This window comes from Erythrolamprus reginae (genome assembly GCF_031021105.1).
Source record: "Erythrolamprus reginae isolate rEryReg1 chromosome 13 unlocalized genomic scaffold, rEryReg1.hap1 SUPER_13_unloc_6, whole genome shotgun sequence".
In the NCBI taxonomy this organism is placed as follows: domain Eukaryota; kingdom Metazoa; phylum Chordata; class Lepidosauria; order Squamata; family Dipsadidae; genus Erythrolamprus; species Erythrolamprus reginae.
In genome coordinates this window covers 7,224-31,771 of record NW_027248450.1, presented here as the reverse complement: position 1 = coordinate 31,771, position 24,548 = coordinate 7,224, and the positions used below count along the sequence as shown (strand labels likewise).

General features: G+C 41.5%; 1 protein-coding gene and 1 long non-coding RNA gene across 2 annotated transcripts; one reads left to right on the top strand and one right to left on the bottom strand.

Annotated features, from left to right (window-relative positions):
• Positions 1-1,275: 1,275 nt before the first annotated feature.
• LOC139155196 (uncharacterized) lies at positions 1,276-20,867 on the top strand. Its single transcript, XR_011557045.1, has 2 exons — positions 1,276-1,426; positions 20,034-20,867. It is a non-coding gene; the product is annotated as an uncharacterized lncRNA (long non-coding RNA).
• On the bottom strand, positions 13,071-24,548 carry LOC139155195 (vomeronasal type-2 receptor 26-like). The gene is made up of 5 exons (XM_070730282.1): positions 24,400-24,548; positions 23,583-23,871; positions 19,767-20,561; positions 15,363-15,489; positions 13,071-13,981 (listed from the first exon to the last, which is right to left on the bottom strand). Exons 1-5 carry the CDS (start codon positions 24,546-24,548, stop codon positions 13,071-13,073), a joined length of 2,271 nt encoding a protein of 756 aa, XP_070586383.1.

Below are 24,548 nucleotides of genomic sequence, written 5' to 3'. Positions count from 1 at the left end.
AAATAGAAAGAGTGAGTGAGAGAACGAAAACAAGAGAGAGAAAAAAAATAAAAGAAAGGGAGAAAGAAAAGGAGAGGAAGAAAGAGAGAAAGAGAAAACTTGGCAAGGAGTTGGGGATTTGCTCCACTTCGCCTCCTCCTCCTCCCCAGGGTGGCGTTAAGGAAACCACAGGGGGGTTTTATAGTCTGGCCCTCCAACAGTGTGAGGGACAGTGAACTGGCCCCCTGTGAAAAACGTTTGGGGACGCCTGGTCTTAAGCATAAAACTTAGCATGAAAGACTTCATGAACTCAATCTGTATAGTCTGGAGGACAGAAGGGAAAGGAGGGACCTGATTGAAACATTTAAATATCTGAAAGGGTTAAATAAGGTTCAGGATGGAAGTGTTTTTAATAGGAAAGTGAACCCAAGAACAAGGGGGCACAGTCTGAGGTTAGTTGGGGGGAAAGATCAGAAGCAACCTGAGAAAATATTATTTGACTCAAAGAGTAGTAGATGCTTGGAACAAACTCCCAGCAGACGTGGTTGGTAAATCCACAGTAACTGAATTGAAACATGCCTGGGATAAACATAGATCCATCCTAAGATAAAATACAGGAAATAGTATAAGGGCAGACTAGATGGACCATGAGGTCTTTTTCTGCTGTCAATCTTCTATGTTTCTACCTAGATCTCCTAAGCCAGGTGTCCCTAATCAGGTGTCTGTGTAATACAGTGTTTCCCAACCTTGGCAACTTGAAGATATTTGGTGTAATACTGGTGTAACACAATATCTAAAAGACCACAGTTTCTCCATTCCAACTTTATTTTAAAACATTATTATTTATTTATTGTATTTATATGCCACTCACTCTAAACAACTCCAAAGTAGAAAAGAGCCAATTTGTTTCAGTAGCTGGATTTGCCCAACACAACACATAGGGTATTCTGCAAAAGTAGTTTGTATGGGTCATTTACAGTTCGTTGTCATTTAAGATTCATTGAATTCACCTGGCTCAAGCCTCCAATCTTCCTCACCTGGCCGCAATGAGCCGTCTCCATGGCAACCCCTCCAGGTGCCGAGCCCCGTGCTGAGGGTCCCGCACAGGAATCGAGTGCAACCGAGCCTTTCCCGCCCAAACCCCCTCAGAGGCTCTTTCTCCCCGCCCCTCTCGCCCGTTTATTGGCTGCTCTTGAAAACCCCTCCCTCGGATTGGTCGGGATGCCTCTCCTCGCTCGAGGGGCGGGGAGCATTTAAAAAGCCGGTGATTTTCCTCAGCTGTGTGGAAAATTAACAAGCAGGTTGCCCGAAGGAGCAGACTCTGCGGCTGGAGGGTCTCTCGTTCGATGCTGCTGGGCGCCGGAGAACCCCCAAAACAGTCGCCCCGGCGCCTCCGCAGCCCAAGTCCTCGAGCTCGAGGTCGGGCAGGGCCTTTTGAGCTTTTGAGGTAAGGCTTTTTTTCCTCAGGCTTTTTTAAACTTGCCGGATAGGGAGGGGAGAGGAGCATGAGTCCTTTAGCCGCTTAATAGCCTAGTGTTAGATAGCACCTGTAGTAATTTTAACCCGGGGGTGTATTCTAAGGAATAAAATGCTAGGGACAGCTGAAGTAATATCTCGAAGGTGGATTATTTAAGGATTTGAGCCTTGACTAAAATGTCACTTTATTTCTGAGAGCAAGGTCACCTCCTGTGGTAATTTTATCTTTACCTTTAAAACTGTTAATTTTAATTTGAAAATACAGGAAATAGTATTAGGGCAGAGTAGATGGACCATGAGGTCTTTTCTGCCATCAATCTATATTTCTCTGTTTCTGATTTTGTTCTGACAGTGGTGGTTTGGTTAACAGGACATTGCTGAGATTACCTAATATTCCATCTATTTTACTAAAAATATGAGCCTTGGCTAACATAATCTCAAAATTACTTTAAGAACTGGCTTTAGTTCAAGAAAATAAGGTCAAACCCCTGGACCTGAACTATTTTTACTTAACTTTTGACTGTAGTTCCTTGAGGCAACTAGTTTTCTTATATATTTTGCTTCTTTTAAGGACTTGAGCTTTGACTAAAATTTCCTCAGGTCCCAACAAATCACTTTCTTCAAGAAATGAAGGGCAATTACAGGTACTGAAGCTTCTGTATTTTGCCTTGAAGCTAATTTTAATGCTTGTTCACCTGTGGTAATTTCCCTGCTTTGAACTAGCTAAAATTACCTCAGCTTTATATAGTGAGTGGAAAGTCAGCTCCTGGACCTGAAGTAATACTACACCAATAAGCATTAATTCTTTTATTTCAATTTTCATTTCGTGCAGAAATGTTCAAACTTGTTTCCAAGTTAAAAAAGCTTTCAAAAAGACTAAATGTAAATACCTAAAATGAACAATTTGCAGATTAGGGTGTGTTATTGAGCAGCACACCAAGGTTAAAGAAGCAAAATATGCAGAAAGTATCTACTTCAAATAACTGGTCAAAAGTTAACTAATATTACTTCAGGTCCAGGAGTTGATCTTATTTTCTAGGAATTAAATAAATTCTTGAGGTTTGGCCAATTTATTAGAATACAATTTTGGTGGAACTTGAGGAAATCTCAATCATCTCCTTGTAAAAAGACCAAACCACCACTGGTGAATGAGAATTAAAATTTGCTTCCCAGTAAAGCCTGAGGTAATTATAGCCATGCCCTTGCAGGCTAAAAGCACATAAAATTACAGAATAGAATAGAATATAATTTTTATTGGCCAAGTGTGATTGGACACACAAGGAATTTGTCTTGGTGCATATGCTCTCAACGTACATAAAATAAAATATACATTTGTCAAGAATCATGTGGTACAACACTTAATGATTGTCATAGGGGTCAAATAAGCAATGAAGAAGCAATATTAATAAAAATCTTAGGATATACGCAACAAGTTACAGTCATACAGTCAACATGGGAGGAAATGAGTGATAGGAATGATGAGAAAAACTAGTAGAATAGAAATGCAGATTTAGTAGAAAGTCTGAGAGTGTTGAGGGAATTATTTGTTTAGTAGAGTGATGGCGTTCGGGGAAAAACTGTTCTTGTGTCTAGTTGTCTTGGTGTGCAGTGCTCTGTAGCGACGTTTTGAGGGTAGGAGTTGAAACAATTTGTGTCCAGGAGGTGAGGGGTCAGTAAATATTTTACCCGCCCTCTTTTTGACTCGTGCAGTATACAGGTCCTCAATGGAAGGCAGATTGGCAGCAATTGTTTTTTCTGCAATTCTGATTATCCTCTGAAGTCTGTGTCGGTCCTGTTGGGTTGCAGCACCAAACCAGACAGTTATAGAGGTGCAGATGACAAACTCAATGATTCCTCTGTAGAACTGAATCAGCAGCTCCTTGGGCAGTTTGAGCTTCCTGAGCTGGCGCAGAAAGAACATTCTTTGTTGTGCTTTTTTGATGATGTTTTTGATGTTAGGTGACCATTTTAGGTCTTGAGATATGGTAGAACCTAGAAATTTGAAGGTCTCTACTGTTGATACTGTGTTGTCTAGTATTAGTATTAGTATATAGTTTAGTACAGTGTTTTTCAACCAGTGTGCCTTGGCACACTAGTGTGCCATGAGACATGGTCAGGTGTGCCGCGAAGCTCAGAGAGAGAAAGAAAACAAGAGAGAGAGAGAGAAAGAGCAAGAGGGAGAGCAAGCAAGCAAGAGAGAGAGAAAGAAAACAAGAGAGAGAGAAAGCAAGAGAGAGAAAGACAAAGCAAGAGAGAGAAAAAGAATGAGAGAGAAAGCAAGCAAGAGAGAGAGCAAGAGAGAAAGAAAGAAAGAGAGAGAGAAAGAGAGGGAGGGAGGGAAGGTGGGAGAGAGAAAGACATAGAGGGAGGTAGGGAGGGAGAAAGAGAGCAAAAAAGAGGAAAGAAGGAAGAAAGAGGGATGGAGAGAGAGAAAAAAGAGGGAGAGAAAGAGGGAGGGAGAGAGAAATAGAGCAAAAGGGAGGAAGAGATACTCTTTTGTCCAAACTTTTTTTAGCCCCCCCCCCCCAATGTGCCCCATGGTTTTATAAATGTAAAAAATGTGCCGTGGCTCAAAAAAGGTTGAAAATCACTGGTTTAGTATATACAGTATATACAGTATTTTAGTATATTAGTATATACAGGATTAGTATTCTAGTTTCTGAACATCTTTTGGTTATTTGGTGATATTGATCCCCCCCCCCCAAAGGCATGAATCCAATAGACGAAGAAGAAGACATCAACAGTAAGACAGATGGTTTCATTTACTCTTCAGTGTATTGAAAGCGAGGAACTGTATTGAGCTGTATTGAAGGCAGGTACTGTTTGCGACATGTTGCTAAAAAAATGTTTAGACCTCGCTAAAGTTTACTTGCTTTGGCAAAGTTGTTTATTAAAAAACCAATATTAAAATGTATCAATGGCAGCGAGCCGGAAGGCTAAATTGCACTTGCCACTGCAGCTCGTAAGTTCTTGTAGGACCAGCGCGATTTTGCTGTTGAACCTCTGGAGGTAGCAAAATTGCGCCTGGGTTTCAGCGTGGTTTTACCTGTGGCTCCGTGCATGATTTTTTAGCTGGTTCTACCTGTGGCTCCTACCTCCACAGGTGCAGCAGCAAAATTGCACAGGTCCCGCAAGAACCTTACGAGCTGTGGCGATGAACGCACTTTAGCGTTCCACCTCTGGGGATGCCCTTTCAGTCCCTGAGTAAGCAGTGAGGGCGAATCACACTGGAAGAGACAACAGCGCTCAGCTAAAAGCGGAAGTGAATCCTTTGGGATAACCTCCCTCCCATCTTAGAAATAATGCCAGTACCAGCCAGACTTCTTAAAACCGAAAGTGATGCAATTGGATACGAGGTATATTGACAGAGGATAATATTTGTGGCTCACCATTGAAATGAGGCGTCCTTGGTGGTGTCTGAGCTCAGTGGCTTCCTTGTAGAGGTTTTGTTAGGAAGCTAGGGAATATCTTCAGTGCTGGAAGGGAGTGCAGTTTGCTCTCAATTTATGGTTTTACTGGCTTCTTTCAGTGTTGGTGTAAATGGTCTTGGACAGGGGGAGGCAAGGTTGGCTCTTCTATGACATCTGGACTTTAACTCCCAGAATTCCTGAGCTAGCATAATTGTCACAGGAAGTCTGGGAGTTGAAGTCCACAAATCATAGAAGATCTGTGGTCTTGGAGATTCTGTGTTGTTAGCTTCTTTGGCAGTTCCTTGTTGGGAAATTCTGTATTTCTTGATTGTTGGTCTGGTGTTAATTCAAATGATAAAACCTCAATGGCCCTTTATAATGCTAGGTGTGGCTGTTTTGTTTTGTTTTACTTTATTATTTTATTTTATTTTTTTATTTTATTTTATTTTTTTTATTATTATTTTGTTTTATTTTATTTATTTTTATTTATTTTTATTTATTTTTATTTATTTTTATTTTATTTTATTTTTTTTTATTATTTTATTATTAATTTTTTTAAATACATTTGATAAATTTGTGCCAGGCATAATATAGCCCTGGCAATGGTTCTTAGAACCAAAATGAAAAACTCAATGGCCCTTTATAATGCTAGGTGTGGCTAGTAATTGATATTAGATTTTATACCTTTTTTGCCTGGCATTATTTAGCTCTGGCAATGGTTCTTAGAACCAGAATGAAAACCTCAATGCCCCTGTTTAATTTCTAGGTGGGTCCAGTAATTAATAATATATATTATACCTTTTTTGCCCAGAATAATTTAGCAAGAGGTCAGGACGAAGCTGTTGGGACCAAGCACCAGACTGGTTGCCTGGTCCTCTCCGTGAGAATGCCAGAATGATGTGAAATGCCAGGTTTGATCAGTTCTTAGCCTGGAAGAGAAATCTTCACCCCTCTTATAGAATTCTTTCTTTTTAATTTTTTTTAATTTTTATATAATTCTTTCTTGATTTCACAATAAAACCTCCTTTGCAGAAAGTGTTCAGTGGAAAAGATGTTTGGGATTTCAATTTGGGATTATTATTTTTAGTTTCTGTAAAATTCATGGGTACAAATCTCAAACACACACACGTTTGAAAATTCAAAACAATGTTCTTTATCACAAAATTCAAAAGAAACAAAGCACCCTTTTTGTATTGCAAAGAGCACTCGTCCCAAAACAACCTTGTAGGCTGTACAATCCCCTTAATCAGTCCTGAAGTACTTAGCTAGCAGCTGTGAAGAAACGTCACAGTCCTCCTTCTTCTAATGAAGTGAAACACACACACTTTGCTCTGCTTTGGTTTCAAAGGCGTGAAAAATCAACAAACAAAGTCCGGAAACAGCAAGACACGGTCCTTAAGAACTGTGATCAGATAATCTTCCACAACGGCCAAACCAAACATGCTGCTATTTGTATCAGCAGCTCTAATTACTGGAGCCCCACCAAAACACAGGTGGCCTCTCTTATCTCCTATAATATGTCCTCAATTGGTCTCTTCTACGCATAACTCTGCGCCTGCGTGGGTCCAAGACTTCCTCATCCAAATCGACTGAAGATAATGGAGATTGGCTTCCTGGGCTGTGTGCCAAGCCCCACTCTTTCAAGTCACTCCCACCTTCTTCTTCATCCAAGGAAACTGCACTACCTGACTCTGTCGGCAATGAAAGAGGCCTATGACATGTTGACATTTCCCCTGTATCCACCTCCACATTCCTTGGGCCAGAGCCAACCACAACACTAAGTATAGATAAAGGGAAAGATACAAGGTTAAGAAATAGCTCCGAACATAGAATGAAGTTACGTTTTTTTAATTACTAGTCTGTTAACCATAGAATGGATCATGATTAGAGGTACTCAGGAAAAGAGAAGAGGGAGGAAGTGGATAGGAAGGGGAGAGGAGGAGGAGGGAAGGAGGAAAGATGGAGGAAGAAGGGAGAGGGAGATAGAGGGAGGGGATAGAGTGAAAAATAGGAGGAAAGCAGACTAGAGATAAGAGGAGCAATTAAGGAAGTTATATTATGATATTTTGGATTGAAATATATCACTGGGTGTTTTGATGATATGATATATGTATGTATATTTATGTATGTTTGGTGAAAAAAGAACTTTTTATTTAAAAAAACCCTGTTTCATTTGACAGAATTGTCTGCTCTGACAAGTGGGGAGGGGAAGCCTCTCAGCCAGTGAGGAGTTGGGGGTGGGTGGGTCACAGACAGCCCCCAATCTGAAGGGAAGCTAAATCAGGAAGAGGCGGAGAGGATCTGCAGGGATCCCTCCTGTTCTGCCGGCGTGGGCCAACTGCCCTTAATTACAGGTTAATTAGTCCAAGCAGACACACACACATGATAGAAGGCAAATAAATGTTCTTTATCAACAGAAGAGAAGAAAAAACTCCCTTTTAAACTTCAAAGGGATTTCTTGTAGCAACAAAGCACAGTTGGAATACAATATAAGAACAAAGTTCAATTATTAACTCAGTAACTATGAAACTGGGTCACAGCTACTGTCGTCCAAACAGTGATAAACACTCACAATGAAGTATAATCCAAAGTCCAGGAATCCAGGAATCCAAACACAGTCTTGAATACAATCAGGAAACAACAATTTACCTTCACGAACTACGATCAGATAATCTTCCACAACGGCCAAGCCAGCATGCTACTATTTTTATCAGCAGCTCTAATTACTGGAGCCCCACCCAAACACAGGTGGCCTCTCTTGTCTCCTGTAATATTTCTTAAGTTGTTCTCTCCTATGTATAACTCTACGCACACGTGGCTCTGTCATACATTCCTGATCTGAATCCAGCGAAGATAATGATGATTGATCTGCTCCTGAGTTGTCTGCCAAACCCCCCTCTTCCATGTCACCCACACTTCTTTCGTCAGAGGATAATTCGCTAGCAGATTCCATTGGGAGCAAAACATGCCTGTGGCATGTGGATGTTTCCCCCACATCCACCTCCACATTCCTTGGGGCAGGAGCTGGGCCGGAGCTAACCACAACACCTCTTAGCCCAACTGGACGCTCTCCTCCACTCAACTCTCTCAGGAAAGGCACAGCTTCACTTTAGGGGAGAAAAAACTGATTTCATGTTATGTCTTGTTATGTTATGTGGTGTCTTCTATAAGTTAGTTTTGTATACATATGTATTTATATGTTTTTAAAACTGTTCAATCTAAATTATTTTTTATTTTAAAAAAAGTGTGGAATGAAAAGAAAAAACGGAGTGAAAGGCCTTGGAAAGATCTTGGGCTAAATGACTTGGGAAAGAAGAGAGAAGGAGAGAGAGAGGAGGAAGAGGAAGAAGGAAAGTGGGAAGGGAAGAGAAAATACAGGGAAGGGAGGAGTGGTGGGATTTAGCCAGTTCTCCCTGGTTTAGGAGTTTGGGATTTCCATCCTATGTAGAGGCAGATGTAGGTTCCGTTGCTTGGACTAGATGACCTGCAAGGTCCCTTCCAACTCTGTTGATGTATTCAACTGACCCGGATGAATTACCTGGCCCTGGCCCCTCCTTCTGGCCTCCCTTGCCTGGCCCTGCCCTGCCTCACCCCTCCTGAGGGTCCTCCCCCCTCAAGAAAACGACCTGTCTCAAGTAATTGGGAGCATCCAGAAGTGGACCAATGAGAATTCTCCCTTCTGCAGCGTCATCGGTCTCCGGGCAGACTCTCCCTTGAGTTCACCCACTGGAGGGGAGAGTTCTGCCCAGAGAAGAAGCCCCAGTTGGTTCTTCAGGCCAAGATCCCTTCTCCCACTCTCTCCGCTTCTCTCTCTCTTCCTTCAGGTGAAGCCACAAATGACTCTGCTCAGAAACCGGTGACCCTCAAGCAGGGAGAATTGTGATTGGTGATGTCCCTCGTTCTGGCCCCTCCCACCTCCAAATTAGAGACAAACACTTCTTCGTGAACCACCCTCCCGCCATGCAGAACCGCGGATTCTTCCTCTGGGGCTAGAAGCATCTGGTTGGATGGACACTCACTAACACACGCATACACACAGAGACATTTCATTACACAGATGTTTCATAGAATCATAGAGTTGGAAGGGACCTCCAGGGTCATCGGGTCCAACCCCCTGCTCAATGCAGGATTCATTAAACATCCCAGAAACGTGACTGTCCAGTCTGTTTGAAGACCTCAAGTGAAGGCGAGCCCACCACCTCCTGTGGCAAACTGTTACACTGGTTTATCACCCTTACCGTTAGAAAGGTTTTTTTGATATGTCATCTAAATCTACTCCCTTGCAGTTTCACTCCATTGTTTCTAGTCCTTCCATGTGCTAATGAGAACAATGCTGATCCCTCTGCCCTGTGATGGCCCTTCAGATATTTGTAGACAGCTATCGTCTCCTCTCAGTCTTCTCCTTTGCAGACTAAACATCTCTAGAGCCTTTAACCATTCCTCACAGGACATGGTTTCCAGACCGCTCACCATCCTTGTAACTCTCCTTTCAACTTGCTCTAGTTTATCAATGTCCTTTTTAAATTGGGGCCCCCAGAACTGAACACAGTATTCCAAGTGTGGTCGTACCAAAGTCCTGTAGAGAGGAATAATTACTCCACGTGAGCGAGATTCTATGCTCCTCTTGATGCATCCCAGGATTGTCTTTGCCTTTTTTGCAGCTGCTTCACACTGTCGACTCAGGTTTAATCTGTGATCTACCAATACACCCAGGTCCTTCTCACCTGTGCTCAGACCTATTCCTCCCATTCTATATGTGCTGTTTTCATTATTTTTGCCCAGATGAGGGATCTTGCATTTCTCTCTGCGAAATACCATTCTGTTAGTTTCAGCCCATGGTTCAAGCTTGTCTAGATCTTTCTGAATCCTATCTCTATCTTGTTTAGTATTAGTAACACCGCCTAGCTTTGTGTCACCAGCAAATTTGATATGTTTTCCTTCAATTCCTTTATCTGGATCATTTATAAATGTGCTAAATAGCACTGGGCCTAGGACAGACCCTTGTGGTATTCCACTTGAAACACTCTTCCAATTGGATGTGCAACCAGGGTAATTTGGATATTCCAACCGTGGCTCCCTTTTAGTATTTTTATTATCCTGGCCAAAAATATAAAATAAAGGTACTGAAGAAAGGAGGAAAGGGGGGGAGGAAAAGGGGGGAATAAAGAAGACAAAAAAAGAAAGAAAGGAAAGAAAAAAAGAAAGGAAAAGGAAAGGGAACGAAAAAGGGAATATCCTATGCTATGTTGTTCCCATTCTACTCCATTCTATTCTTGCTATGCTATGCTATGCTATGCCTTGCTATGCCATTACTATCCTATCCTATCCTATTCTATATCCTATCCAATATCCTATGCTATTCTTATTCAATTTCATTCTATTCTGTCTATGCTATGCTAAGCCATGCCTATCTATCTGTCTTTCTGTCTGTCTACCTATCCGTCTATTAATCTATCCATCTCTCTACCCATCCATGCATCCATCTATTTATCTACCTACCTTTCTTTCCTATTGCGTTCTGTTCAGTTTTATTCTATCCTATGCTATTCCTATTCCATTCTATTCTTTCTATGCAATGCTTTGCTAAGCCATGCCTACCTACCTACCTACCTACCCACTGTTCTGCCAGCGTGTCCCAACCGCCCGTAATTACAGGGTAGTTAGTCCAGAAAGAAACACACCACACAATAGAAGGAAAACCAAAAGTATTTATCAACAGAAAAGCAGAAAAAAAATCCCTTTTTCAATGTCAAAGGGATTTTCTGGTACAGGTTAAACGCAGTCCAATTTCTCACCCAGTAACTGGGAAATTGAGTCCAATTCCAAACTCCAGAAAGTCCACATACAGTCTTGAACAGGGAAACAGCAAAACCACAATCTTGATGAAACTATGAATCAGATAAACTTCCACAAGGCTAAACCAGCACGCTGCTCTTTTTATCTGTAGCACTAATTACAGCAGCCCCACCCAACCACAGGTGGCCCCACCTATCTCCTGTAATAATCCTTCAGTTGTTCTCTTCTATGCATCACTCTCCACATGTGTGGGTCTGTCATAGGTTCTTGTTCAGAATCCAGGGATGATAAGAAACATTGATCTCCTCCTGGGCTGTCTGCCAAACTCCCCTCTTCCCTGTCACTCACGCTTCCTTGGTCAGAGGAGACTTCATCGGCAGATTCTATCGGGAGCAAAACAGGCCTGTGGCATGTGGATGTTTTCCCCACATCCAGCTAGACATTCCTTGGGGCAGGATCTGGGCCAGAGCCAACCGCAACTCCCACCCACCCACCTATTGGATCTATCTCTCTATCCATCCATGCATCCATTTACCTACCTACCTACCTTTCTTTCATATTGTGTTCTGTTGTTTTATTCTTTCCTGTCCTATATGCTACCCTATCCAATATCCTATGCTATGCTATTCCCATTCTTTCTATGCTATGCTATAATATGCCAAGCCATGCCATTCCCATCCTATCCACCCACCCACCCATCCATCTACCTGCTTACTTTCCTAAATATTCCTCTTCTGCTCTGTTCTATTCTATCCTATCTTGAAGCCCTTTCCACACTCCAGATCCCATCTTATCCAACATCCTATCCCATGCTATGCTATTCCATTCTTTCTATGCTATACTATCCTATACCAAACCATGCCATGCCATGCCAGTCCTATTCTATCCCCCACCCACCCACCTACCTACCTACCTACCTTTCCAATTTCTACTCCATTCCATTGTTTATTCTATCCTATCCTATATCCTATATCCTATGCTATCCAATATCCTATGCTATACTATTCCTATTCCATTCTATTTTTCACTATACTATGTTAAGCCATGCCATACCTATCCTATCCTCTACCATCCATCCATCTACCTACTTACCTTTCTTTCCTATTCCATTCCGTTCTATTTTATTCTATCCTATCCTATCCACCCACCCACCTATCTACCTTTCCTAAATATTCCTATCCCATTCTGTTCTCTTCTATCCTATCCTGCAGGCATTTTTATAAGTGTTCTGCAGTGTGGACTGGACTGGACTGAACTTGACTGGATTGGACTCCATCACAACTGCGCTGCAGCTCCTCCCATGTGGATTCTTTGGTGTATATAAAGGCTTCCCGTGTGACTGAATGTCTTTCCACACTCCAGGCATTTATTCAATTACTCTCCTGAGTGGATCCTTAGATGCCTGTGGAGATTGGATTATCTACTAGAGGACTTCTCACATTCTGGGCACTGATATTTCTTCCCTCCCTTCTTCATCCTCTGGGGCTCCCTGCATCTTCCGAAGGCCCTTCATTCCTCCACGCTATTGGGGTGTCCCCTGTTTCCAGCTCCCCACGTCCCCCTCCAGGCAGCACCAATTCCCGGGCTCCCATTGGCTCGCTGGTTCCCACCCTTATTCACCCCCTTTTTGGACTTGGATGAATATTATGCAGGACTGAACTTTTGTGACATGTCTTTAGAGAGGATCCCTTCAAGCTCCTCCTGGGAAGAGTCTGAAGGTCTCCTTTCTCTGCACATCTTCTCCAGCCCTTCACAGACAAGACAGGCTTGGAAGAGGAGCAGAGTAAATGCTCTAGGCAGAAATTGTAGAGTGGAAAATTAAAACACCGGAAAACAGCTTTTTAAATTTCTCTGCTTGAAAGAAAAAAACACAGTGGAAATTTCATTAGAAACTTTATTTTTTAAATTATTTTTTTAAATTTTGGTGTGAAGTACAGGAACAAAAAATAATAATCCCAAATTGAAATCCTAAAGAAAGTAAGAATTATATAAGAGGGATGAAGATTTCCCTTCCAAGATGAGAACTGATCATACATGGCATTTGACATCATTCTGACTTTCTCACGGAGAGGATCAGGCAACCAGACTGGTACTTGGTCCCAACAGCTTCGTCCTGACCTCTTTTCCTGCTCACTCTCTCTCACAAACACTTTGAGCTGCTAAGAAGTGCCCACATTATTATCTCTCAGCGTTCACATTCAGTAGCTGTTGCTGAACAGCTGAATTCCTCTGAATTTTTCAAAGATTTCTTTAGCAAGATTTATTGAGCTGCAAGAATTCCCATTGTTCAACAATTTCACATTTTGACACATATAGACAAGGTTTGATTTGAATCTTGCATACTATCTAAATGGAAATAAAATAAAAGTCACATTAACATTATTTTCAATATCACAATAGTGTAATATATCATGTTTTTACATTTGTTCTGGCTGTGAGATGCTCCTTTGTGTTCAGTTCTGGCCTCAGAAGGATAATGTAGCACTTGGGGATGAAGATGCAGCCCAGCAGCCCAGCACTGGAGGCCAGGATGGAAAACACCTGAACAGCCACCATGTATTTCCCTTTGGTGCTCAGGTAGGTGGGCACAAAAGTCACCCAGACACTGCAGAAGACCAGCATGCTGAAGGTGATCAGCTTGGCTTCATTGAAGGCCCCAGGCAGATTCCTGGCCAGGAAAGCCACCGTGAAGCAGATGGCAGCCAGGAAGCCCATGTAGCTAAGGGTGACGTAGAACATGACAACAGCCCCTTCGTTGCATTGCAGGATGATCTCTCCATGCTGGGAGTGGAGGTCAGATTCAGGGAAGGGGGGAGAAACTCCCAGCCAGATGGAGCAAATGACAATTTGGACAGCAGAAGAGGAGAGGATGATGGAGTTGGTCAAGCTCTTCCCCAACCATCTCTTCATTTGGTTTCCTGGCTTTGTGGCCAGAAAAGCCAGCAGCACTGTGATGGTTTTGGCCAAGAGAGAAGAAACGGCAATTGAGAAGATTATGCTGAAAACTGTCTGTCGGAGAAGGCAGGTGGCTTTCCTTGGTTGACCAATGAAGAGAGAAGAAGACAAGAAGCAAAGCAGGAGAGAGACGAGGAGGATGTAGGAGAGGTCCCGGTTGTTGGCTTTGACAATGGAGGTTTCTCGATATTTAATGAAGATGATTAAAACAAGGTCTGTGATTAAGAACAACAGTAGGGCAAAAGAGACCAGAATGCTGCCCAGAAAGTCTTCATAAGACAGGAAGGTTATAACTTTGGGGATACATTGGACTCTGTGCTCATTAGGATATTTATCATCTGAACACTTGGTGCATTTTTCAGTATCTAAAAAATAAAAAGCAATATTTCTTTTATATATTTTTTACATTAGAAGAAATATCTTTTTTGGACAACACTAATTGCAGGAACATTTTCCAAGACATATTTTTAAACAATTCCATTCAAAAGAGCTTAGAAGGATATTTTTAAAAAGTTGGGTATATGAAGTGGAGGGGAGTCATCGGATGTTAATTATTTTCTGTGTAGTGTGTAGAATCTTCATAGGAACCTACATTATTAGAGGTTAATGATGAATCATATAATCTTTTAGACAAACATCCTGAGTCCTGCCCCATGCAAGTTAAAGGGACTTGGAGAATGCCTACAGTATCCTATAACATCTGGAAGCAATATGCAGTTAAGGAAAAACTTCCTAACAGTGAGAACAATTAACCAGTGGAACAGCTGGCCTCCAGAGGTTTTGTGTCCTTCAATATTGGAGGTTTTAAAGAAGATATTGGAGAGTCACTTGTCTGAAATGATAATAGATCCATGATGGCAAACTACAGCACGGGTGTCAGAGGTGGCACGCAGAGCCCTCACTCTGGGAATCTGTGCCATTGCCAGCTGATCTTCTGATTTCCAGTGCAGGCAGTGGAGCACTGAGAAACAGCCTGAAAACAGCCTGGAAAATGGTCCAGAAAACAGCCAAAATAAAGACAGTTTTCACACCATTTTTCGGACCAAAAATGACCTGAAAAACAGCCAGAAATAGCCAGAAAATGGCTCCAAAAATGGCCAAAACAGGCATGTTCACGCTGGCTAGCTAGTCTTTGAGTTTCCAATGCTCCAGCATGTGTATCTGCATGCTCTGATTTGGGCACTCGGTGCCAAAAAGGTTTGCCATCAAAGGTATAGGTTCTCCTATTTGAGCAGGGGACTGGACTAGAAGACCTCCAAGGTCCCTTCCAGCTTTATTTTCATTGATTGATGGATTGATATGAAAGGCAGTATATATTTGTAATGAGTTCCCCCCAAAACTATCCACAACACCAAATGATGGACCTTCTCAGTGATCCTCAAGGGGGGGCCAATATACAGTGAATTGCCAGGTTTTTCAGAAGGTGGACCTGAAAGAATTCATCAAGTTTCAAAGATCTCAGATGTTCCCAGAAAGGTAAACTTAGCAGCACTTCTCTAAACTAAAAAGCAGAAGAGATATTTACCCTCCTGTTAGTAAAGCTTCCCCAGTCTTCCACCCCCTCCTCCCGTATCTTCCCAGCCCTCCTTCAAAGTCTTCTTGATATACTTCCTTTTAGGTAAGAAATTCTGCAGGTTAAAAAAAACACAGGTTTGCTCCAATCTGCCTTTTAACTTGCACTTTCACGAAAATGTTCTGGATGGATCCAGTTCCACAAAGCCTCCCATTTTCCTCAGTGTCACCCACCTTCCTGAATGGAGAAGGTCCCCTCCGGACAAGGAACGCAGTCGTAGCAGCAAACTGGCTCTCCTTCTCGAGCCCTCTTGACAAATCCAGGATGACAACTTTCCACACATTTGGACTCAGGCAGAGACTGAGCAGAAAAAAGATAAATTGTTAGGAAATACGTTAGGATTCTCCATCCATGTAAAATGGAGGTAGAAATGGATGGAGACAATTAGCCTCTGGTCTTCACAGAGGTTAATATGAATCTCTGACTTCTTCTGAACTGATACTGGAGGTATAACTATTGGCAGATTTTTCATTTAAATTCATCCATTTTGCTTGAATTTAACATTACAATAAAGTACTTTTTTATTCAATAAAGTCTGGAGGGATGGAATTGCAGAAAAAATATTTAAGCGTGATGATATATTCATATTAAAAGTGAGAATAAGGTTTTAATATGAATAAAGTAAAAGGTTTCAGGGAACTTTTATTTCATTCAGGTTTTTTTAATGTAGAATAAAACTCTGATGAAGAAAGAAACCTCTGACCAGTAAGATCTTGAAAGATTTCCATAAAACATGGCAAAGCTGCTCCACTTAGGTCCTGTCTGTTGAAGAACGTCCATTAGATGACACCAACTGGCATGGAAGGCCAACCACCCTGGAGACTCTAGGCTTTCCCCACTTGAAATGGGACCTCAGGCTTTGGAAAACAGAAAAGGCAGCAAAATTTCTCCCACCTTATTGAGCAACTTTAGCCGTGAAAGAGCATCTTGGTCGATAGAAAGTCCCTGCCTTTCAAAAAATGCCAGAGTCTCTTCCTTGGGATCCTCCTTGGGGAGAGCCAAGTCACTTCTAATGAAAAGATCTGCTTTTATCTCTCCATTTTGGTCCAAGTACAGTTTGAATTGGGAAATGTTACAATATTCATTCTTCTCTAGAAAGGGATGAAACTAGAATGGGAACATCCATGAATGAAAACATTGTTTCTTATCCCACATTAAGTATTTCTTCTACAATTGTCTAATCTCCAAATATGGTTAAATAATACTGCCATTATCTTCAAAAGTGAGTGAAAAAGTTTGAGAAAAATTTGTCAATCATATATTGACAAAATATAGAGAAAATATAATTGACACAATTGGTCAATTATAGGGAACACTCTAGAGCAGATGAGAAATAAAATGAACAGAGGAAAAAAAGATGATTCATAAACTCTTTAGAAACCACACGTAGATTCCCAGAAAGCATGGGGGTTTATCAAGAAGAAAGGTGTCAGGCTCATCATCTCCCTTGTCATCCTGATGGAAAACACCTCCAGATATGCTAATGCTACTTGATTGTAATGCAACATTAACCAAATTTTGCAAATCTGAAAGAACAAATCTCTCACCAACTCTTTTCTCAGCCTGAAAAGTTAGCAAAGATCCTTTCTGAGTTTTGTTTTTCCCCATTAAGCAGCTGCAGGATTCTCCCCTCTGATCTGATCCTTCCATAGACAGCCTCTCTTCTCCCCATCACTAAAGTCATTCTCAGATACCATTACACTTCCTAAATACCATATTTTTGGAGTATAAGACACACTTCCTCTCCCCCCAAAAAGAGGGTGGAAATGGTGGTGCATCTTATACACTGAATACAGCCATTTTTGACCTCCCTAAGGCCAGCTCCATGTGAAAACGGGTGTGCAGAGGGTTTGGAAGGTCTGCAAAGGGATCCTGGGGGCTGAGGGAGGACAAAACCTTTTTTTTCTTATTTACCTTTTTGAAATCTTGATGTGTCTTATGCACATGTACATCTTATAGTCTTAAGAGTTGGTAACCTAATCCTTCGCCGCTACTTCTTTGGTAATTTTGAACTGCTAATAAGAGCTTACATAACATTTGTCAGATCAATCCTAGAATACAACTAACCTGTATGGAACCCACATTGCATATCTGACATCAACACAATTGAGAGAGTCCAGAAATATTTCACAAGAAGTGTCCTTCGCTCCTCTTCTCACAACAAAATATCTTACTCTGCCAGACTTGAAATTCTTGGTATAGACAACTTAAAACTCCGTCTTCGTTCTGACTTAATTATAGTTCATAAAATCATGTAGCAAAATGTCCTACCTGTTAACGACCACTTCACCTTCAAGTGCAACAACACACGAGCACGAAATCGATTTAAACTAAATGTCAACCACTCCAAACTTGACTGCAAAAATATGACTTCAGCAACAGAGTAATCAATGCCTGGAATGCACTACCAGATTCTGTGGTTTCTATTCCTAACCCCAAAACCTTTAGCCTTAGACTATCTACAATTGACCTCTCCCACTTTCTAAGAGGTCTGGGCGTGCATAAGCGCACCACTGTGCCTACCGTCCCTGTCCTATTGTCTTCTTTTGTTACTTTTTATCATTACTTAGCTAATGTTTAATTTATACAAATTACCACCCTATAATTGTTTGACAAAATAAATAAAATAGAAAGAAAAAAAAGAAAAAAGGGAGGGAGGAAGGGAGGAGGAGGGAGGGGGGAAATAAATGAATGAATAAATAAATAAATAAATAAATAAATAGGGAGGGAAGGAGAGAGGGTGGGAGGTAGAAGGAAAAGGAAGGAAGGAACGGAGGGAGGTTGGATTGGAGGTTAGGGAGAGAGGGAGGGAGGAAAAATGAAAAAGAAAGTAAGAAACAAAGAAAGAAAGAAGAGGAAGGGAGGAAAAGGAAGGAAGGTATGTTGGGAGGGAGGGAGGGAGGAATAAGATGGAAGGATGGGTGTGTGTGGAATATGAAGAATAAAGAGGGGGAGAAAGAAAGAAAGAGGAAGAGAAAGAAAGAAGAGGGAGGAAAAGGAAAGAAGGAAGGATGGGAGGGAGGGAATAAACAAACAAATAAACAAACAAAGCAAGAAAGGGAGGGAGGGAGGAACAGGATGGAAGGATGTGTGTGTGTGTGGAATATGAAGAATAAAGAGAGGGGGAGAAAGAAAGAAAGAAAACAAAAGGGGAAGGAAGGATGGGATAGAGGGAGATGGTGGGAGGGGGAGGGAGGGAGGAAGATTGGGTGGCAGGGAGGGAGAAAGAAAGAAGAAAGAAAGAAAGAAAGAAAGAAAGAAAGAAAGGGGGAATGGAGGGAGGGAGGCAGTGATGGAGGAAAAGGAATTAAGGAAGGAAGGAAGGAAAGTTTAATGGGGGAGGGAAGGAGGGGAAAATGAAGAAAGAAAGAAAGAAAGAAGGAAGGAAGGAAGGAAATAAAGAAGGAAAGCGAACAAAAGAAAAAGGGAGAGAAACAAATAAACAAAGCAAATAAAGGAAGGAAGGAAGGGAGACAGGCAGGAAGGGAGACAGGCAGGAAGGGTGGGTTGGTGGGAGGGAGAGAGTGAGGGAGGGAGAAAGAAAAGAAGAGGGGGGAGGGAGGGGGGAGGAAAAGGAAGGAAGGAAGGAAGGAAGGGAGAGATGAAAAAGAGAAAGAAAGAAAAAAAGTAGAAGAGAGAGTGGTTTTACTGCCTTTCTTTTTCTCAAGGCTACCACATATTTTCCAGGGATTTACGTGCATTCAGTGTTTATAGTCCAGAGCATAAATATGGGTTTCTTTATTCTGTACATCCGGTTGCATAAGTCCAGCTTAATACGTTATTCCATTCCATGTTCAGCCACATCAGCCATAACAGTAAAAACTGCTTTGAACAATATGCAGGTTGGATTCCACAAATGGCAATTTTATATGTGAAATGATGATTGACCTCTATTGCTTCTCACTGTCAGGAATATTTTCCTTGGTTTTAAGTGACTTCTCTCTTGCTTCAGTTTCCATCCATTGCTTCTTGTTTTGCCTTCTGTGCTTTGGAAAATACATTGCCCCCCCTTCTTTCTGGCAGCCCCTTAAGAGCCTGTTGCCTCTCACATTCTTGGGCAAAGCATGGGGGCCATTTCCTCCTTTCGGGGGTCCATGAAAGGACATCTTGAGTATGGAAAGTTGGAAAAAAGGTGAACGACATGTTTGCAGAACTATAGATTCATTGACGCTGAGTGTGACAAGGAATGGCTGGGAGGGGAGGGGCCAGGCGAGGCACTCCTTGACGTGAGTGACATTGAGTTGGCCACATCCACCCAGTCACATGACCACCAAGCTTCACCTGCTGAATCACATGACCATGAAGCCACTCCCCCCCAGTCACCATTGCCAAGCCACCCCCATCCAGTCACATGCCTGGTAAGCCACTCACACAGTCACATGATCATCAAGCCACATCCACAAAATAAGCCACGCCCACCGAGTGGTATTAAAAAAATTAGGAACCCCCCTCTGGCTTTGGAACCATTATTCCCTGAGTAATTAAATTGGGCAGATCTGTTGAGGTGGTTCCCCTTCTCTTCTGGATTCCTTCTCCAAAGGATCTAAGATTCATGGATCCAGATCAGGACCCCCTACCTGCCATGGCTGCAGCCCTGGAGACCCCAACCTCTTTTCTCCCTCCTTCCTTCTCCTCCTCAATCTGGGGGAATAGGCAGCATTCAAGACATGGGCCAGAGTCTTCGTGAGGCTGTAATAGTCATATTCATTTCTGAACCCTGTTTTGTTCCATTTGTTCTTGGTCTCCAGTGGGGCTGTTTGGGTGCATCTTCTGCGGCCTTTGACAGAAAAGATGTTCTTTGAAAGAGAACAGAAAAAATAATCATCTTGAAACTTTTCTTCCAGAAAGAAATCGGGTTCAAAGGCTTCATCATTTGGCCTTCTTTTGAGCAAATAAGAAAACGTCAAAATGCTGTGGATGTATCTGAGAAGACTGTGCTTGTATATTATATACATTGCAAAAGGTGTGAGGATCCAGACTTTCTCTTCAATGAATCTCGACAATCGCCTGAATGTTAAATGGAAAAGAAGAATTCTGCTCCAAAGGGAATCATATTCCATGAAGTGAACAAAGACATTGACTTGTCTCCACTTAGAGAGGGCATCCCTGAGGGAGGCTGTAGGTTCAGTTGTTGAGAATTGTTGTGTTATAACCACACAAATTCCATTCCTGACAAGCACAGGAGGGAAAGTCCTCATGAAATTCTCTCCCTGCTCTGTTTCTGAAGCAAAGAGGCCAATCAAGGTCCATCTGAAATGGAGGAGCAGTTGGACAATGGCTGGGTAGTGGATCCCTTCTTTGGGCTTCATCTGGTGGGAAAAGGGGAATTTGCTTTTATCACTCAGAGCCTCTGGAGCATTGAAATAATTGATCTGAAAAAGCAATGAAAATGCTATGTTATATTTGGGGTCTGATCCAATCCAAAATATTAGATTTTAATAAATCCAGCCTGCTTCTCATGAATGTATTAGAACAATTTGTAGTTAGACAGTGTTTAGAATATTAAAGACAGAATATTAGCAAGATTGTATAATAAAAATGAAAAATAATAAATTTAAAAATTGTAAACAATGTGAATAATACTACCGTATCACCTCTACAATTTACCATAATTAGATTAACGCATTGAAATACTGAATGAAGCATTATATTCCAATAAAGGGCCTATTATAATTTTTGAGGATTGGTGCATCTTTTTCTGTTTCTGTATCCCAGATTTTTTCTGGAGGATTCTTTTTAGTTTCTTCTCCAGTTATACAAGAATAGGCAGACCTCAGTTCCTAATACAATTTGTCAGTTATATAATATAAGATTTCTCTTTAGTTGAACTTTTGTCTCTTTTCGGAAACTGTCAGTTTCCATAGATTAAATTTTATGCCAATATCCATATTTTCTGAATTTAGAGAAAGCAGAAATTGTGTAAATTCCAAATACAACTGTCAGGGCAGCAGCTGGAGTCATTTTACTCACCCCAAGATCCTCCTCAGAGGCTGTGATTGGGTTGGTTCTGCTAGTGATTTCTCTTTCAAGCCCCAAACATCAGATGGATGTAAGAACATGGGGGAAACCTTGGCCTCTTCAAATTTGATAATTGGGGCTGAGGAAGGGGGAGGTTTTCATTTAAGCACCACTTTCACTCAGGCCCTTTCTCTCACTGAGCTCCTTTGATGATGAGGGTCCTAGATTCAGTCTCAGAGAAAACAACCCCAGGTAAGGAAAGGTGTTACACACTCTATTGGCTGAGCAACTGTGGCTACCATGTCATTTTCCAAAGACTATAACTTTTCCATTTGATTGATTAATTATCAGATAATTATTATGCCAAAGGAATCCAAGTCTTATTCACAGGATATACAATCCAATGTGTAAGTATGATAATACCATTTTGTTAGTGTAAATTTAGTGTGTTCCAATAGGTATTTAGATCGTTGAAATATGTACCTATAAAAGAACTTAAAACCAGATAAAAGAATTGGAAGGGACCTTGGAGGTCTTCCAGTCTAACCACCTCCTCAATCAGGGGACACTATACTATAGTATACAATACGATACGATACGATACTATTGCTAACATGTTGTAAGCTGCCCTGAGTCTAAGGAGAAGGGCGGCATTAAAAAAAATTGATTAACTAACTAACTAAATAACTAACTAACTAAATAAATAAATACAGTGGTACCTCATGATACGAACTTAATTGGTTCCAGGAGGAGGTTCGTAAGGTGAAAAGTTCGTAAGATGAAACAATGTTTCCCATAGGAATCAATGTAAAAGCAAATAATGCATACAAATCCTTCAGGAAAATCCCAAACTTTAGAAGGGAGGGCAGGGAGGAGCAGCTAAAGAGGGCGGGTGGAAGAAGCAAGGCTAGGCTAAAGGGTGAGTGGGAAGGAAGAAAGGCAAGGGGGCGCCCCTCCCTTTTCTTTCTTCAAAAGACACCCTTTCAGTGCCTTTGCAAGCATGCTGTTCTCCTACTTTTGTTAATGCAAAGTCTTTCCCCCTCCAAGCCGCCCCTCCCTTTTCTTTCTTCAATAAAGGGGGAAAAAAGAAACCCCTTCATCCCAGCAGCAGCGGCTTGGGTTCGTAAGGTGAAAATAGTTTGGAAGAAGAGGCAAAAAAATCTTAAACACTGGGTTCGTATTTTGAAAAGTTGGTTTGAAGAGGCGTTTGTAAGATGAGGCACCACTGTATTGTATTCCAGACAAGTAGCTGTCTAGTCTCTTTTTTAAAATCTCCAGTGTCTTTTTAAAAATGCTCCAGGGTTGGAGCACTCACAACTTCTGGAGACAAGTTATTCCACCAATTAATTGTTCTAAAGGTCTCCTTAGTTCTAAGTTGCTTTTCTCCTTGACGTCAGTGCCCCAAATAGCATCTGAGAAATAAGTCAGATTCCAGTCCAGTTCTCTCATCCAAGGTTCGATTTATTAACAGAGCCATGTTAGTTACATTGTAGCCATCATGACACTAACTTCCTTCCAGTACCCATTCAGGTTAAGGTTCACCCCTCGTCCCCATCCCCCCACCAAGTTCATCACGAGGACCAGTTTGGTTGCAGGGATTCCACCAACCTCCTCCTTACATCCACCGGTGCAGAAGAAAGGATGACCTTGGACTCCAAGAAAGGAATTTGTTGTGGCTAGTAACTTTCCCTCTCATACAACTGCCCCTCCCAGTAACTGTTTCGTCCTCTCAATAAGGAAGCTGATGCAAGGGAACAGGCAACTCTCTTTATTAAAAGCAAACAAGGAACAACGACTAAAGCCTCAGGTATAGCCCTGGCCACACCCGGCAGCTATTTCAGCCAATATATGATTAATAACATGCATTATTTATTATAAAATCTATGTAGCTTTAACTCTACCTGTAACATTCTGGTTCTTCTGCAACAAATGCATTTCTCTTGAGTTTAACAAAGAGGATCATGGCATAAATTTTAGCCACAATTTGCTGTGAACTGCCCTGACTCCAAGGAGAAGGGCAGCATAGAAATCTAACAAACAAACAAACAATATCTGCTAGTCCATTTGGTCTATAATTGCTAGAGTCCTTTTTATTCCTCATTTTAGATAGATAAAATGTTACCATTGCCCACTTCAATCCAAGTGGATAGGGCGAATCTTATTTGTATGTGAATATGAAGATGTCAATAGAAGCCCCAACAACCAGTGATGAATTTTGATGAATTAAATAGTTGGTAGAATGTCTTCTGCTGGGATTGTACGGCTTGCATTTCAGACCTTTCATGATTAATCTCAACATGAACATAATGGGATAAAATATTGAGATTTAGGCTAATATGGAGAAAACCAGGTCCCGAATTTCATGGAGAAAACATGATTGCATCTATTGCTCACCAACCACTCACTTTACTAGATGGAGAAAAACACATACAAACCTGTGGGACTTTGTAGGTGCCTCCTAATGTTGATGCCTGGGTGGAGATTTCCCTTCTAGCTCCATCAAGAAGAGCCAGAAGGTTGTCCATCCTTCCACAGCCATAGTTGGGGACATTGACTTCTCCAGTGGAGAGAATGTCCAGCAAGGCATCTGAAGTGCGGAAAGTGCTCCAATAGTTGTCATGGAAGTTGTAGCCCAGTGTGAGGTTGTGCAGGAACTGGGAATTCTTGTTGATCAGTTGAATGTTGAAAATTAATAGCAAGGGATCGTAAAAACTATGAACATCCCTATTGTAAAAAAAAGTGTGATTATAACCGATAGCAAGAGCAAATACTTCTTTTAATATATAATCCTCCACAAGCCTACTGAGCCTTAAGCCAGCATTGAACCAAAAGCAATGATCAGTTACACAAATATGGAAATTGGCTGAGGTACGGCAACTACAACTGATTCCACCACTAGTTTAAATAAAATTCATTATTCAAGTGATAAATTAAAGATTGAACAGAGAGAAGAAAATAATCTGCAGCCCTTTCAGGTTTTTTCAGCCTTTTTGGATTTGAGTCTTTCACAAAATCAGACAAAAGAGAGAAGCTGTGGAAATAAAAATCATTCTGGAAATTAAACATATTCCCCATCCCCAATATAGGAATAAATGGGGGGGGGAAATTGAAAATAAGGAGAGTGTTAGAACAGAGGGAGTGCAGTTCCATCACTCTGAATGACTTACGGATCATGGAAAACAAACTGAAGGGAAGGAGCCACATTGAAAAGCAACTTTGTATGCAATTTTTCCTCTCCATTGGTGACTATACCAATGAGATGGTCTCCTGGGCTGTAAAAGCTCTGTGGTTGTTTTCCATCCTGATGCTCCAAATTCATCAGGCATTTCATTCTCAGCTTCCCAGGGACTGGATGGGACAAGAGCAGCATCAGAAGCAGAAGCAGGAGGTCCATAATTCAT

Coding starts and splice junctions, on each gene's coding strand:
- LOC139155195 (XM_070730282.1), bottom strand. CDS start 24,548: ATGAATTATGGACCTCCTGCTTCTGCTTCTGATGCTGCTCTTGTCCCA. Junction 20,562..23,582: donor GCACCTACAAAGTCCCACAG/GTTTGTATGTGT, acceptor TTGCTTTTTCAG/ATCAATTATTTCAATGCTCC. Junction 13,982..15,362: donor GACCTTCTCCATTCAGGAAG/GTGGGTGACACT, acceptor TTTATTTTTTAG/ATACTGAAAAATGCACCAAG.